At 39.6% G+C, this 17,007-nt stretch overlaps 1 protein-coding gene across 3 annotated transcripts in view; it reads left to right on the top strand.

Annotated features, from left to right (window-relative positions):
• The window catches only part of knstrn (kinetochore localized astrin (SPAG5) binding protein), a 29,932-nt gene that overhangs the window by 9,842 nt on the left and 3,083 nt on the right, over positions 1-17,007 (top strand). For 2 of the 3 annotated variants that reach the window (XM_043698242.1, XM_043698243.1), the window contains exons 2-8: positions 4,549-4,644; positions 6,472-6,622; positions 7,971-8,018; positions 8,518-8,617; positions 10,536-10,650; positions 15,508-15,569; positions 16,259-16,333. In XM_043698242.1, coding sequence (XP_043554177.1) covers positions 4,549-4,644; positions 6,472-6,622; positions 7,971-8,018; positions 8,518-8,617; positions 10,536-10,650; positions 15,508-15,569; positions 16,259-16,333 — 647 coding nt within the window. The remainder of the gene's footprint in view (positions 1-4,548; positions 4,645-6,471; positions 6,623-7,970; positions 8,019-8,517; positions 8,618-10,535; positions 10,651-15,507; positions 15,570-16,258; positions 16,334-17,007) is intronic. The other variant, XM_043698244.1, reaches the window with a different exon arrangement.

The following is a 17,007-nucleotide window of genomic DNA, read 5'->3' as shown; positions in this document are numbered from 1 at the left end:
CCCCCCCACCTTACTAGTTTAAATCCTCCCAAGCAGTTCTAGCAAATTTCCCTGCCAGTATATTAGTCCCCTTCCAATTTAGGTGCAATCCGTCCTTCTTGTACAGGTCACTTCTACCCCAAAAGAGATTCCAATGATCCAAAAATGTGAATCCTTCTCCCACACACCAGCTCCTCAGCCATGAATTCATCTTCTCTGTCCTCCTATTCCTGCCCTCACTCGCACGTAGCACTGGGAGTAATCTAGATATTACTACCCTTGAGGACCTCCTTTATAAATTTCTGCCTAACTCTCTGTAATCTTCCTTCCAATATCGTTGGTTCCAAGTGGACAATGACCTCTTGCTGGCCGCTCTCCCCCATGAGAACATTCTGCAACCTCTCTGAGACATCCTTGTTCCTGGCACCAGGGAAACAACACACCATTCTGCTTTTTCTCTGCTGGCCACAGAAAACTTCTGTCCTTACCTCGGACTACAGAATCCCCTAACACAATTGATCTCTTGGAAGCCGACATACCCCTCATTGCATTAGAGCCAGACTCAATACCAGAAACTTAGCTTTTCGTGCTACGTTCCCCTGAGAATCCATCACCCCCTACATTTTCCAAAACAGCATACCTGTTTGAAATGGGTATATCCACAAAAGACTCCTGCCCTAGGTGCCTACCACTCTTACCCTTCCTGGAGTTAACCCATCTATGTGACTGTACCTAAGACTTTTCCACCTTCCTATAATTGCCATCCATCACATACTGTTGTTGTTGCAAATTCCTCATCGCTTCTATCTGTCTCTCCAACCGATCCACTCGATCTGATAAGATTCTCATCCAACAGCATTTATGGCAGATATAATCCGCAGTAACCCTTAAACTCTGTTTAAACTCTCACATCTGACAAGAGGTACATATCGCTCTATTAAAGGCCATTTTTGCACCTTCATAATCTACGGACCCAGAAAATAACATTGTCTTATTCCTCTACAAAATACTGCACCAGGTTAAATTAATAGCTATGGCGCATATTTTAAGTTTAATCAAGAGCCTTATCTCTAAAAACATATAATCAAAAAAGAACCTACTGTACTCACTAATGCAGCCTTTCTCTTGGACAGACTTAAAACAACAATTAACTTATCTGATTCTGTGTTGTGAACTTCGCCCAAACCGGTTCCTCCAAGATTGGTTGTGAAATTCACTGTTTGTTAATTTTCCCAGATGCACTCCGATGTCCAGTGGCACATGAATTCAAAAACAGCAAAGCTCTCTCTCTCTCTCTCTCTCTGTCCTCACCATGTGCTTCCTTTGTGTGTTCTTCTCCCTTTTAAAACTGCTGTGTTTTGACTTTTTTTTTCCAAAGTTCCAAAACAATGCAAAAGCATATAAAACAGTAATTGCTGCTTCTGGAATTCGAGGGAATCGCCTCCAGCACCTAAAATACCTCAAAAAAAAAGGAGCAGCTCTTACAGCCAAAAAAGTTTTCCCATCCTCTGTCTTGGATTACCCAGAATCCTTCTACTTCTTCAAAAAACTCAATTAAGTTAGTGAGACATGATTTCCCATGCGCAAAGCCATGCAGCTATCCATAGTCAGTCCTTATATATGTAAATCCAGTCCCTTAGGATAACAACTTGGCCACCACCAATGTTAGGATCACTGGTCTATAGTTCCTTAGCTTTTCCTTACTACCTTTCTGAAATAGTGGCACCACTTTCGCCGACATTCAATCTTCCGGCACCACAACTGTGACTATCAATGATGCAAATATCTCAGCAAGGGGCCTGCAATCGCTTCCCTGGCTTCCCACAGAGTTCCGGGGTACACCTGATCAGGTCCTGGGGATTTATCCATTTCAAGACATTCAGCACCACCACCTCTGTAATATGGACATTTTCCAAGATGTCACCATCTATTTCCCCACATTTTATATCTTCCTTGTCTTTCTCCACAGTAAACACTGATGCAAAATACTTGTTCCGTATCTCCCCCATCTTCTGCAGCTCCACACAAAGGCTGCCTTGCTGATCTTTTAGGGGCCCAATTCTCTCCCTATTAACTTTTTGTCCTTAACATATTTATAAGAACCCTTTGGATTCTCCTTAACCGTATTTGTCAAATGCAATTTCATGTCCCCTTTTTGCCAATGTCATTCTTTTTAAAGAAGGAGTTTAGCAATTCTGCATAAGTGGATCTGTTGGCCATGAAACTGTGACAAACTGCTTTCTTTGACAGCATCAGGTCCAAGATGGTCAGCGAAACTTCCTGAAGATTACATGCACATGGGAGACTGGTTATCAAAGTTAAGTCTCACGGAATAAAGGGAGAACTTTCCATTTGGATAGAGAACTGGCTCAAAGGCAGAAGACAGAGGCTGGTGGTGGAGGGTTGTTTTTCAGACTGGAGGCCTGTGACCAGTGGAGTGCCACAAGGATCAGTGCTGGGTCCTCTACTTTTTGTCATTTACATAAATGATTTGGATGCAAGCTTAAGAGGTACAGTTAGTAAGTTTGCAGATGACATCAAAATTGGAGGTGTAGTGGACAGCGAAGAAGGTTACCTCAGATTACAACAGGATCTTGATCAGATTGGCCAATGAGCCAAGAAGTGACAGGTGGAGATTAACTTGGATAAATGCGAGGTGCTGCATTTTGGGAAAGCAAATCTTAGCAGGACTTATACACTTAAAGTTCTAGGGAGTGTTGCTGAACAAAGAGACCTTGCAGGTTCATAGCTCCTTAAAAGTAGCGTCGCAGGTAGGTAGAATAGTGAAGAAGGTGTTTGATAAATAAAAGAAAGCATACCAGAGTATTGAGTACAGGAGTTGGGAGGTCATGTTGCGGCTGTACAGGACATTGGTTAGGCCACTGTTGGAGTATTGTATGCAATTCTGGTCTCCTTCCTATCGGAAAGATGTTGTGAAACTTGAAAAGGTTCAGAAAAGATTTACAAGGATGTTGCCAGGGTTGGAGGATTTGAGCTATAGGGAGAGGCTGAACAGGCTGGGACTGCTTTCCTTGGAGCGTCTGAGTCTGAGGGGTGACCTTAGAGGTTTACAAAATTATGAGGGGCATGGATAGGATAAATAGACAAAGTCTTTTCCCTGGGGTGGGGGAGTCCAGAACTAGAGGGCATAGGTTTAGGTTGAGAGGGGAAAGATAAAAAAAAAAGAGACCTCAGGGGCAACTTTTTCACGCAGAGGGTGGTATGTGTATGGAATGAGCTGCCAGAGGAAGTGGTGGAGTACAATTGCATCATTTAAAAGACATTTGCATGGGTATATGAATAGGAAAGGTTTGGAGGGATATGGGCCAGGTGCTGGCAGGTGGAACTAGATTGGGTTGGAATATCTGGTCGGCATGGATGGATTAGACCGAATGGTCTGTTTCCATGCTGTATATCTCTATGACTCTACTGTCATGTCACCTGCCCCTCCCCCAAATATCTGAATCTGTATTTTCCCAGTTGAACACCATCAGTGAGCTATTGCGTTTGGCATCAAACCAGTGTTTGATGGACAGCAGGAGGCATCACAAAGTCCTTAAAACAGATGTTCTCTAATTGACCTGTTCAGAGATGTTCTTATTTAACTCTGGAGCAGGTGAAACGTCAACCCAGATTTCCTGGCCCAGGGGGTTGGCACACAACTATTATTCCCCAAAAGCCCCACAGTAAGCCGTAACGAAACTGGAGGCAATGGAAATTGGTGGAGAGGTGTCAGAGGGATAGTTTTGCTGGTTGGATTTGTGTCCAATAAAAAGGAAGATGAACTGTGTTTGTTGGAGGTCAATCATCTCAATTCCAGACTATTGTGACAGGAATTCTTCAAAATAGTTTTTTTTTTTCATCAGCCTGTTCAGAAATGTAATAACATACTTTTGGAACACATTGGATGAATGCCTGGACCTTGTGGTACAGAGGTAGAGATGCTACTGCTGTGGCACAAAGCATCCTTAGGTTTTTCAGGTTACTGTCCTAGGCCCACTCATCTTCAGTTGTTTCATTAATGACCTTTCATTCATCATGTAGTCAGAAGTGGGAATTCTCTGTGACAACTGCACAACATTCAGCACCATTTGTCACCACTTGAGCCCCTAAAGCACTGCATGTCACGTGCAGCAAGATCTGGCCAACATCCAAGCTTGGTCTGATAAGTCAATAGACGTGCCAGGCAATAATCAATTAAAATTAGAGATTACTACCATCTCCACTTGACAGTCAATAGCACTATGTTGCTGGATCTTCTCTTCTCTTTATTCTTATTTGCGAATGGAACTATGAGGGTTACCTGACCAGGAACTGAACTGGATCAGCCATCTAAATACGGTGGCTACAAGAAAGGTCAGAAGTTAGGGATTCTCAAGTAATTCACCACTTTTCTCCCTTATGCCTGATCCAATCTCTAATTCATAAGACAGAAGTCTGATGAAATACCAGCAACCGGTAATTGAGTTTAAAACTAGAAGTGAATATGCAACTAAATTGTTTTGGTCTTTATTCTGTCTACTGTCTTCCTTCACAATGTTATATTTCTTCAATATTGTCTGTCTGAAGAGATGCAGCGGTCCAAATTACCTGTTTACCGTCCGAGACACCCACAAAATGCCATGCCTCCAATGGAGGCCCCGACTGCCAAGATGCTCAGAACAGGTAAACTCAATTTTTTTTGTTTGTCTTTTGTTTAGTAAGGTGAAGTTCAAAGTCAGTGGCATATTTTGATTGAATATGAATCAGCAGCTTACATGATGCACATTTCTACATGCAACCCACTATCTTCAATCAATTCAGTGTCCCGGGTCCAACCATCTTCAGCTACTTCATCAGTGACTTTCCCTCTATCGTCAGATCACAAGTAAGAATGTCTGCTGATGACTGCACAAGGTTCAGCACCTTACACAACTCCTCAGATACTGAGGGAAGCCATATCCAAATGTACCAACACCTGGACAATACCCAGGCTTGGGCTGAAAAGTAGCAAGTAGTATTCATGCCACACAAATGCCAGGCAATAACCACTGCCAATGAGAGACATTCAATGATTTATCATTGAAACCCCAACTATCCTAGGCGTTGTTATTTGACTTGAAACTGAACTGGACTATGTGGCTGAAAGACAGAGGCTTGGAATAATGCAATGAGTAACTCGCCACCTAAAGTCCCAAACCCTATCCACCATCTACAAGGCACAAGTTAGGAATGTAATAGAATATTGTCCACTGGCCTCTACAACATTCCAGCTTGACACCATTCGGGCGAAGTAACCTGCTTGATTATTTATAAATATTCAGTTACTCCACCACTGACGCTCAGTATCTACAAGATGCACTGCAGAAATTTGCTAAAGGTCCTTATACAGCACCTTCCAAACCTATGACCACTTCCATCGAGAAGGACAATGGCAACAGATACCTGGGACCACCTACCTCCTGCAATTTCCCCTCCAAGCCACTCATTATCCTGACTTCATCATTGCTTGGTCAAGATCCTGGAATTCCCTCCAGCATTGTCAGCCTATCTATAGCACACAAATGCAGCTCACCACCAGCTTGTTGAGGGTAACTGGGAATTGATTACTAAAGATGCCCCATCCCACGGGTGAATTTTTAAAAATTCATTCATTTCTTCATAGGTCGAGTGTGTGGTGCTGGAAAAGCACAGCAGGTCAGGCAGCATCTGAGGAGTAGGCGAATCGACGTTTCAGGCATAAGCCCTTCATCAGGAATGAGGGCTCCTATTCTTGATGAAGGGCTTATGCCCAAAATGTCAATTCTCCTGCTCGGATGCTGCCTGACCCACTGTGCTTTTCCAGCACCATGCTGTTGACTCTGATGTCCAGCGTCTGCAATCTCACTTTCTCCTAGTTGATTTCTTGGTAGGTGTGTCCCCAACCCTCACCTCAGCTAGGTTCTAAGATTGGGTATGGCATTTTATGCTGCATACTGTAGATAGTTTCACTAATGCATTTTCATAAAGTGGGGAGATTCAAAGTTCCAAGGCCAAAGATGTGGCTGCATGAAAGTATGGTTGTCAGTGGTGCAACAAAAGAACACAATTTTGGCTGGTTTTAGTATTAGAGGAAGTCAGAAGATGGAGAGGTGCAAGACCATGGTGGGGGTTTGATCAGCAAGTGTTGGTGGATCAGAAGTTGATGCAGCTCAGCTGGCGCAGTGATCAAGAAGTTGGTTAGGTTATACACCAAATGGGGCTAAGTGCTCAAACAAAAATAAAATACTCCAGATGCTGGAAATATGAAACCAAGCAGAGCATGCTGAAGAAACTCAGCAGGTCTGGAAGGCATCTGTGTAGAGAGAAACTAGTTTCAAGCCCAGGGTAATAACTGTTCTGAACTTGAGGGTATTAAGAGATTCATTTGTCAGGACACTAGCTTCAAAAGAAATTTATTGTTGAGTTGTTAATATCAGCAATAATTGAGAAATTTCCATGTTTATTCAATTCACCATTTCTTTCTCAATTTAGATAAAGTCTCACGGCCATCTTTGAGAAAGCTCCCTGTGCTCCCAGAATTTGAGAAAGATTTACCTCGGACATTTAATTTTTCAGAGAAAAAGTCTAGTGCTGTCCTGTTTGAGGCAACAGCACAGCCAAGTAAACAGACGTTAAATAAAAGGTACAATTTACTCTCTAATCTGAACTCAAAAGTGTAAATTAATAATCTGTGAATACACCCAGTAACCAAGTCCACATTTCAACTTGGTGCATTAACTGAGATGTAACGAATTGATGCCTTTTGGGCTAATTGGGATTACATAAACAGGATACGTTCTGCTTTTCTGACTGTCTCCATTCCCTTGCAATGACCCCTCATTTATACTAGCTGCCTTTTTCTTAGATATTCTCAACCTAGAAGGGGAAGTTGTACCTTTACATGCATAACTGCTCTTTCTTTAACTGGAGAAAATGTATTTATTTAATTCCTTTTACAATTTCTCATTCACTAATTTTGTGAAAGTTTTAAAAGTTGGCATTCTATTGTGAAACCACTTACTTGACAACAAGCCCTGGGTACTTAAGTATCAGTGGAAATCTAGAAGTTTGTACTGAGGTGATGGAGTAAGTTGTTATCATGAAGGCAACAGTCTCCGAGTTCAGTGAACAGTCTGAGACGTCCAAAATCTCCGGTCTTAGTACTATTGAGTTGTAAAATGTAGCGCTATGAACTCTGCATTTAATTTTGACAAAAGAATAACAAATTAATATTTCAACCTGAGAAACAAGACCATTATTTCTCTCTCGCATTTGGGGAAGGTATTGCAGAAGTCATTTTTGAAGTTAGATTACAGGCTTCACTACAAATTGATGAATATCTCTGACAGCTTGGTGTAGTCATAAGCTTTTCCTTGTGTTATTGTTAATAGTTTTGCCAATCATCATATAATCTTACAACAAACAATCTTGAATCGTTCATGAAATGAGAAAGCTCCGATCTATATACTGTATATTCGTGTGTTTAACCTTGATCAGACTGTTGACAGTACAGTCTTCAAAGGTCATGTTTTTAAACATAGGAGCAAAATTAATTCCTCACATGCCTTTGTTACAGCATCAAAAGTAAGACTTCTAATGTGGATGCAATTCTACTAATTTCTTACCATGCTGAAACATTTTTATTATAAAATTTATTTTGAAATAATTCCATAGTCACAGATACCTATAATTGTGTATTATTCATGCAGTATACATTGCTTGCTTGGTCCTGGTGGTGTCAACTAATTTTGAAATCTGATATTGCCATGATAACATTGGCAACCCTTTTTGTTTTTTGCTCACGAATGCTGGCATTGTTATGAATTGGATAAATTTTAGTAGGTTTGAAATTGACATACTGATATTTGACAGTATATTTGTCTCTTTCACAGTTGTTCCAGACGTAAATTCTTCTGACTAAAACGCATGTTCTTACTTTAGTGCATAATAAATATAACTTGAATTAGATTTTAATATATTTTCTTTTTCAGAAAGAAAATACCCCCTCTATCAAGGATGACTCGTGCTGATATGGAAAAGTGAGTGAAATTTGGCTGTGATGCATTTGAATTGAGTGCACTTAATGCACTGATTGGTTGGCATACTCAAATCTTTTAAAAAATGTTGTTACACGGTAATTTGGGTTAAAAGTTTGTAGTGCCCCTGAGAGTGTAACTGATCCTAGTTAGCCTCTTCCAACACCTATAGGTATGATGAGAAGCTTTGTGCTTTTAATGTGTGAATTTTGGATGATTTTGGTATTGGCCAGGTGACTGGGAATGGCTCCTCTCTTCTCTGAAATAATGCCTCAAAATCTCTTGCATCCATCTGAGACACCAAGCAGGCCCCCAGTTGAGTGCAACTATACAAAACAATTTGTATAACTAAAAGTATCTAGAGTCATTGTAAATGTATGTAAAAGTTGTAAAAGAGAACTATGCTAATATGGAGCAGGTGACTTTATTCCTTGGCTTTTGAGATCTCTCGTGATGTATGTTGAGATTTCTTTCAATCCTCATGATCATTTTATTTCTTCAGGTACATGGCACTGAGAGTGGTTGAAACAGAGCTTAGAGACCAAAATCAACTCTTGGAAGTTGCCCAGCAGCAGTTAAAGCAGGAACTGAAGATGGCAAAGGCAAGATTCTGTTCTGGCTGAGTAGATTTACTGCCATTCCTGAAGAAGGGCTTATGCTCGAAACGTCAATTCTCCTGCTCCTCAGATGCTGCCTGCCTGCTGTGTTTTTCCAGCACCACATTTTTCAACTCTGGTCTCCAGCATCTGCAGTCCTCACTTTCTCCTAGATTTACTGCCAGCCTAATTCTGAAGCCTTTGTGAAAAGTATCCTGAATTTGTGAAGGAATTTGTTCCATTTTTCTTGAATATGATGTTTTAGGTTTGATTACTTAACAATGACAAAGTGATCATATAACTAACCCTAACTAGTTCTGAGGTCTTTTCTAGTTCTTTGCTCATCAAAGCTGTTATTCAAACAAGTATTTACCATTTATACTTTATATCACCAGGTATTTTGTAGTAAATAATCTCCCAAATGTAGACTGGGACTGCCATAGTGTTAAGAGCTTAGATGGAGAGGAATTTGTGTGTACAAAATGTTTCTGATTCAATATGTGAACGTACCTAAGAGAGAAGGAGCCAAACGTTACCTACTCTTAGAAAATGAGGCAGTGCAGGTGTCAGTGGGGAAGCACTTTGGAGCCATAATTCTATTAATTTTAAAATAGTGATGGAAAAGGATAGACTGGATCTAAAATTAGCGTATTAAATTGGAGGAAGGCCAATTTTGATGGTATTTGGCAAGAACTTTCAAAAGTTGATTGGGGGTGGTCAGATGTTGGCAGATAAAGGGATGGCTGGAAAATAGGAAGCCTTCAAAAATGAGATCAGAGTCTAAAGACAGTGTGTTCCTGTTGGAGCAAGGCTAGTAGGTATAGGAAATGCTGGATGACTCCTGAAATTGAGTTTTTGGTTAAGAATAAGAAGGAAGCATATGTTGCTTCCTTCTTATTCTTAACCAAGCGGTTGAGAAAGGACAGCACATAACATATAGGGTGTTACTGTGTGACAAATGGTGATTTCTGTGCTATGGCAGGCATAGAAACAATTTAATTAGGTATCAAATTTTGGAGTTACAGGAATTCTTGTCAAAATGTGACAAAAATATAATAGTAAGGAATTTTCTTAGTTGAAAACTGTACTTCTATTGGAATGTTCTTGATTTGAGATCCTGTCAAATAAAAACAAAATGCTGAAATACTCAGCAGTATTCCTGCTTTCTACCTTGTTCCAGACTGGCCCCTTTTTTTTTTGTTCTCTCCTCCCATCATCCTGTTTCTGTTTGTTCTTAATCTGTTAAACTTCTAATGTTGACGAGTTCTGAGAACTTCTTTATTTCTCTCCACAAATGCTGCTACTCTAGCATTTTCTGTTTCTATTTTAGATTTGACACTATCCAGAACAAACCAGTCCTCTTGATTGGCAACATATCCATAAAGGCTCATTCTCTCTATCACTGACACTCACTAGCAGCATTGTTTACCATCTACAAATGTACTGTAGAAATTTACCAGGGCTGTTTGGACAGCTACTTCCACATCCATGACCACTACCATCTAGAGGAACATTGGTATCAGACATGGGAACACCAGTACCTGCAATTTCCCCCTCAAGTTACTGACCATCCTGATGTGGAAATATATTGCTGTACCTTAAGTGTCACTGATCAAAGTCATCGAATCACCTCCCTAACTATACTATGGTGTACCTGCACCAACTGGATTGTAGCAGTTTAAGAAGGCAGCTCACTACCACATTCTCAAGGACAATTAGGTAGGGCAATAGATGCTGGCCTATTCAGCCATGCCCAATCTAATCCCAGATTTTTTTAAAAAAAAAACCTAGCACCTGCTATATTAATGTGAATACTGTAGTTTGGTTAAGTTCTTTTTGGTCACGTGGATTTTAAAAAAGACTAACGTATCACGGCTCTTATTACCTGTACTATTTCAACTATTATCCCACATTTTGTTACTAGGACCAAACAGAGGAGTTAACGGCAAGGACAAAGAGTTTGCAATCTGAGAAGGAAACACTAATCAAGAGGCTTCAGAACTGCACAACTGTACTGGAAAATAACCTGATTGATCCTGGTAAATCTGACCAAGTCTTTGTCACCACTGTAAGGGTTTTGTTTTGGTTTAAAAAGTTATACAAGTCCTGGTGAAACATGTACTGTCCTTTCTGCTATAATGTGACAGTTGCATTCCTGTGAAACCTTGCACTATAGAAAATCACGCAATGAAAATAACCAGGCTTATGGAAAAAATACAGCCGGCGCAGACCATCAACAATATTACTCAAGATTTGAAACAAATATAGTTGTTAGCCTAACACAATGGAAAGTACAGTTAAATATTAAATTCGTATCTAATAATGAGTAAATTTAACACTTGCCTTAAAAGTTGAAGATAACTTGATGGGGGAAAGAGGGTGGTTTTGAGGTTGCTGAGTTAAGATGGTCTGAGAGTCGTCGTCGTCATCTTCACGTGCAGTTGTGGTTGCAGGGTTAAGATGAAAAATAGTTAATCCAGAAATGGATGGCTGTGGTTGATTGTATTCTGACTGTTTCTAGGGGGTTGGCTTAAAGATTTGCTACTTTGCCATTTTTCTTGTTTCATAAGGAAGCTATTCATAGGTGCCAAGTAAGACCTTATTTCCACAAACTGCTATCTTGCTGTATTCTGTATTGTAATCATTGGAGCAATACAATGTTCTTTGATGCGTGGGAGCTCCTCTGACTGTTCAAAAGTTTTAAAATCATAAATAGTACCTGGGAGAAGCTTCCGCCAAATTGCATGCAAGCAGTCCTTACTGACATCATTGCAGACCTCTAAATAATGTCAATAGCATTCTTGATGTTAAAGCTCTTCTAAAATTGAAGAATACTGCCCTTATTATCCCCCTCAGCTGAAATTAGCTTCTTAAATCTATGTCTTAAATAATAAGCTTTAAAGGCTGCTATTACACCCTGGTCCATCCATGAAGGAGAAAGGTTGTGTTTGGAGATAGAAATAGCATTTTGATACAGGCTACTAGACTAGATGGGATTGAAGCTCACAAAGAGGAGATGTTAGCAATTACGTAAAAATACATAAGTCCCCTGGGCCGGATGGGATTTATCCTTGGATTCTCTGGGAAGCCAGGGAGGAGATTGCCAAGCATTTGGCACTGATCTTTGTCATCATTGTCTACAGGAATAGTGCCAGAAGACTGGAGGATAGCAAGTGTTGCTCCAGTGTTCAAGAAGGGGAGTAGAGACAACCTTGGTAATTATAGACCAGTTAGCCTTACTTCCATTGTGGGTAAAGTGTTGGTAAAGGCTATAAGAAATAGGATTTATAATCCTCTAGAAAGAAATAAGTTGATAGTCAACATGGTTTTGTGAAGGCTAGGTCGTGCCTCACAAACGCTATTGAGTTCTTTGAGAAGGTGACCAAACCGATGGATGAGGGTAAAGCAGTTGATATGGTGTATATTTCAGTAAGGTGTTTGATCAGGTTCCCCATGGTAGGCTATTACATGAAATACAGAGGCATGTGATTGAGGGCAATTTAGCGGTTTGAATCAGAAATTCACTGGCTGAAAGAGGGTAGTGGTTGATGGGAAATGTTCATCCTGGAGTTCAGTTACTAGTGGTATACCACAAAGATCTGTTTTGGGTCCATTGCTGTTTGTCATTTTTATAAACTACCTGGATGAGGGCGTAGAAGAATGAGTTAGTAAATGAGCGGATGACACTAAGGTCGGTAGAGTTGTGGATAGTGCAAAAGGATGTTGTAAGTTACAGAGGGACATTAAGCTGCAGAGCTGGGCTGAGGTGGTAAATGGAGTTTAATGCGGAAAAATGTGAGGTGATTCACTTTGGAAGGAGTAACAGTATTAAACAGGGAAAAGCAGGAACGGGACTAATGGTAAGTTTGCTTCGTAGTGTAGATGAGCAGAGAGATCTGTGACCATGTACATAGATCCCTGAAAGTTGCCACCAAGGCTGATAGGGTTGTTAAAAAGGCATACGGTGTGTTAGCTTTTATTAGTAGAGGGATTTAGCTTTGGAATCATGAGGTCATACTGCAGCTGTAGAAAACTCTGGTGTGGCCGCAATGGAGTATTGCGTACAGTTCTGATTACTGCATTATAGGAAGGATGTGGAAGCTTTGGAAAGGGTTTAGAGGAGATTTATTAGAACGTTGCCTGGTTTGGAGGAAAAGCCTTGCAAGGAAAGGCTGAGGGTGTTGAGGCTGCTCTCATTTGAGAGAAGATGGTTGAGAGGTGACTTAACTGAGATTATAAGATAATCAGAGGGTTAGATCGGGTGGACAGTAAGAGCCTTTTTCCTCAGATGGTGATGGCGAGCATGAGGGGCCATAGCTTTCAATTGAGGGGTGATCGATATCTGACAGATATCGGAGGTAGTTTATTTATTCAGAGTAGGGGTGTGGAATGCATTGCCTGCAACAGTTGACTTGCCAACCTGAAGGGCATTTAAATGGTTATTGGATAAACATGGCTGAAAATTGAATAGTGTAGGCTAGATGGGCTTCAGATTGTTGAACTGACCTGTGAAACCATCGAGGACCGAAAGGCCTGTACTGTGCTGTAATGTTCTATATTCTATGATGTTTAGCAATGTTGGAGGATGGCTGGCACATTATCCAGAATGAGGACAATCATAAAATCCAAAGTCATTTTCTTGCAATAATTTCTAAAAACATCTTCGAAAACATCAACAATAAGGTCAGAAAAAAATTGCCCCATCATTCAACCTCTCTGTTGACCTAAAGTAGATATCTATAGTGGACTTAAGACAACCTTTCAAGGCTCACAGGTTGGCAGTGGTACGCCACCACAGACTTGAGCTTTGTCTCCACTAGTATTGGCACCCAACAACAATCATATGATCCTTTGCAACCTTAAAGCTGAAAGTGCGTGCTTCATTCTTAGAAACGTAGATGCTTGGTGGCAATCACTTCCAGTATAAAACTGTCTCATCCAAATTGAAAATTTGATCAAAGTTGTAGCCTTCTTTCTAAATCAATTTTTTTTCCACAATGGGAGGAATCAATGTCGCACATTCCCCATTTGCACTGGCAGCTTCACCAAGTAACTTTGCTTTATGAAAAGCATAGCGATTCTTAAAACCAGCAAACCAGCCATGATTAGCACTAAAGGCAGGCAAATCTGCATGTTTTTCAGCTTTTTTCTTTAGAATTTCATAAATTCATAAGGCTTTCTCATTTATGGTGAGAAAGCTGGTCCCAGATCACTTTTTCATTTGATCGTCTATCCACACATTTAGAAGCAGCTCTATTTCCTCAAGTTCGTTTGGCTGTGATCTCTCAGATTTGCTAGTACTCCAACTTGTTCCAGCAATACAGCTTGCTTTAATTTTTCTACATTGTCTGTAATGCCCCATAACATACACTGCTTTATTCCTGTTGCATGAACAATATCACATGTTCTTTCGTTACATTCAAACATTTTATAACATTGAACTTCTCCAAGTGTTATAGCCTTTCTTTTACTTTCACCACCTGCAATTTTATTACCAGGATGCTGCTTGTAAACATTCTTTGTTATGTTGTCCTCCTATATTTGTAGGTAACACAGCAACATTTGCAAAAATAAACTGAAAATAATGGAATATCTCTCAAAAAGCATTTCACAACAAAGCACGGGAGTCAAGTGAACATGTGATGTTGACACAGATTCTGGCATAAACACTGTATTCCCCCACGTGCTGTGACACTTAGTATTAAGAGATGGAATCGTGTAATAGCCAGCACATGTATATGAAAGTTCGTTTTATAAGCAGTGTTCACCTATTCATCAATTGCATTGCAGCCAATTCACGTTGGCAAAACACGCATAATGGCAGAAAGGGTATGAATGCATAAATTGGCTGTTGGTTCCAAAGAATATTCTTACTGGAATCAAAACTTTAATTCCACTTCTCTCTCTATACAGATTCTACCTGACGTCCTTGAGTGTTTACAGAATTTTTAAATTTTATTTTCAATCTCTGGAGTCATTTGTTCAATTTTGGTTGATGCTTACATTATACATGGCAACCTGCATGTTATGTGAATTGGTTTTTGCATTATACTTGGATCCTTATGCCACAGATCCTTGAGTATTATGAGAACAGTCTCTGCCAATCTCTGTTTCAGAATCACCATTGCTATTGTGAATTGTTGTGAAAACTCTTCTGGTTCACCAGAATCCATTAGGGAAGGATCCTTTGCTTGGTCTGGCAAACATGTGAATAATGACTTTGTGCAATGTGATTAACTCTTTAATGTCTTCTGAAATATCCTAACAAGCTACTCCAATTGAAGGACAATGGAAGTTTGTAATGGGTGACAAATGCTAGCCCAGGAATGAATAAAGTAAGTCGTGGTGATCATATTTTGTTTCTATTAAAGGTATTGTATAACCATATATTGCTGTGCAGCGTGAAACAAGGGAGTATCCCAAAAATCTATGATTTTGTTTTATAACTTTTGATTTTGCTCAGATTTCTACTGTTCAATAAAACAATTGCTTGGTTTACCTAGTGGCGTAAAATTACAGTATAGGATAATCAAATACAAAGACATGAAGTTTAAAATCAGGGTCAGTTCTTTGAAGGTAGTAATAATCTTTTTTTTGAGTGTAGCTGTAGAATTCTCACCAAGCTTGTTTTGTTTTTCTCACCAGCAGCGCAGCGCACCTTTTTAGCTCTGTCAATTCACCATTCTAACAGAATGGAATTAACAAAACTTATCTAGCAACACATAATAAACAGACAGTTGTCATCACCTTGCTTCCCCCTCGAGTGAGACTGCTGCTTTATTCTTTCCTTGAAGTGCAAACGTGTAAATAGTTAAAGGTTCTGTTCACAAAGAGGCCTCTGATTTAGGATATACCCCTAATGTCTTTCTCATCTTTGCTTATTTTTGCTTTTTCAGTTTCAGCCAATAGAATAATTGAAGAACATGATCAAAAGAATGCATGCCGAAGGGATGTAATGGTAAGGTAATTTTTTTTCTTTTGTGTTTGATTTTTGCTTGTTTGTGGACAGTGAAATTTGGAAATGGGTCTGCAGCCAAAAGTTTGGGGGCTGTGGGTATAATTTGACCTGCTTTAGAGTTGGAGGTTGCCAGTCCTCCCTGTCCATTTGGATCTGGTTCAAGAGGACAATTTACTTTGGCATTGCATCCCAAGGAGGGATTTGGGATGGGGAAAAGATATCAGAAAATACATGCAAGTAATTCTACAAATTATAACTGACAGAACAGATGCCGCATCGACTTTATAGCAAGATTGCATTTCAGTTGTAAAAACAACAATCTATTCTAATTGAGTCAAAATTCCTACCATGAATTTAACGTGTTTTGGGCATTAATTTTTACATTGCAAGCTACACATCTGAATCAAAGTCAACAATTCTATTTCAGTTAGAAATTATGTACGAGTTATTAAGCATATACAGTACAAAGAAAAGTAACAATTTTGAAACTTTCTGCTCCAAAATTAGACCATTTTGTGATTGATCTCTTTCCCCCACCACAAACGAGCATGTTTTTTCTTTCCCTATTGCTGCTGAAGATTTCAAAACACTGACCAAAAGAGGTTTCACTCCCCACACCCTTTTTATATTGTAAGTTGTACCACTGAGTTACGAAATGGAATGACTGCTGAATAACTTGTCTGCTTCAGGTACTTGTGGAGAATCTCCTGGCAGAACTACAAACATTGGGAAAATTCACAGAAGAAAAGAGGGGGAGGTTCCAGGTAAGAATCTACTTCTAAGCATTGTAATATTTCATTGCAATGTTTTCCAATAAAAAGATAATTTTAACATTTACTTTTATGAATATGTAAGAATCCTGTTGGAGCAGCACAAACTGGGAACAAGATATAAATAATTTTATAGATGTATAAACTGTCATATCAAAAAGAAAATTCTGATGGAAGTGTTTTTAAGTTAGTACTGCAGGGAAACTTGAACTAACTAATGAGTAAATTTTAAAGATTGCGCAAATTGATGAAATCTAAAGCAGGCAGCACAATGCAATTAGTTAATAAATGTCAGTTGGTGAGGGTGCACAGATAAATGAATACCTGTGTCAAAATTACCAAGGTGACTACAATTCTTTTTGCAAACACAGTATAGACCAGCATTGTTTGTTTCTAACTCATAACTACTATTTATCAGAATTATCACATTATTCTAAGTTCTTGAGGGAAAAATATTTATCTGATCCAAGGCATTCATGCTGCATGTGAGTAGGTGCTTCAGTTCTGTCAGCAATGATGTGAATTGGGTTACACCACAGTACATATTATTTGAAAAGGAGTCATTGCCACCGAAGAAAGATGTAATCCTGTTTAACAGACATCATTTATGCTGGATGTCTGATGGGATGGTCTGATCAACCTTTGCCTAACAATAATGCTCAAATCAG

This window comes from Chiloscyllium plagiosum, chromosome 10, assembly GCF_004010195.1.
Source record: "Chiloscyllium plagiosum isolate BGI_BamShark_2017 chromosome 10, ASM401019v2, whole genome shotgun sequence".
NCBI classification, from domain to species: Eukaryota; Metazoa; Chordata; class Chondrichthyes; order Orectolobiformes; family Hemiscylliidae; genus Chiloscyllium; species Chiloscyllium plagiosum.
The sequence above is the reverse complement of the archived record's forward strand: the minus strand, read 5'-3'. Positions and strand labels throughout refer to the sequence as shown.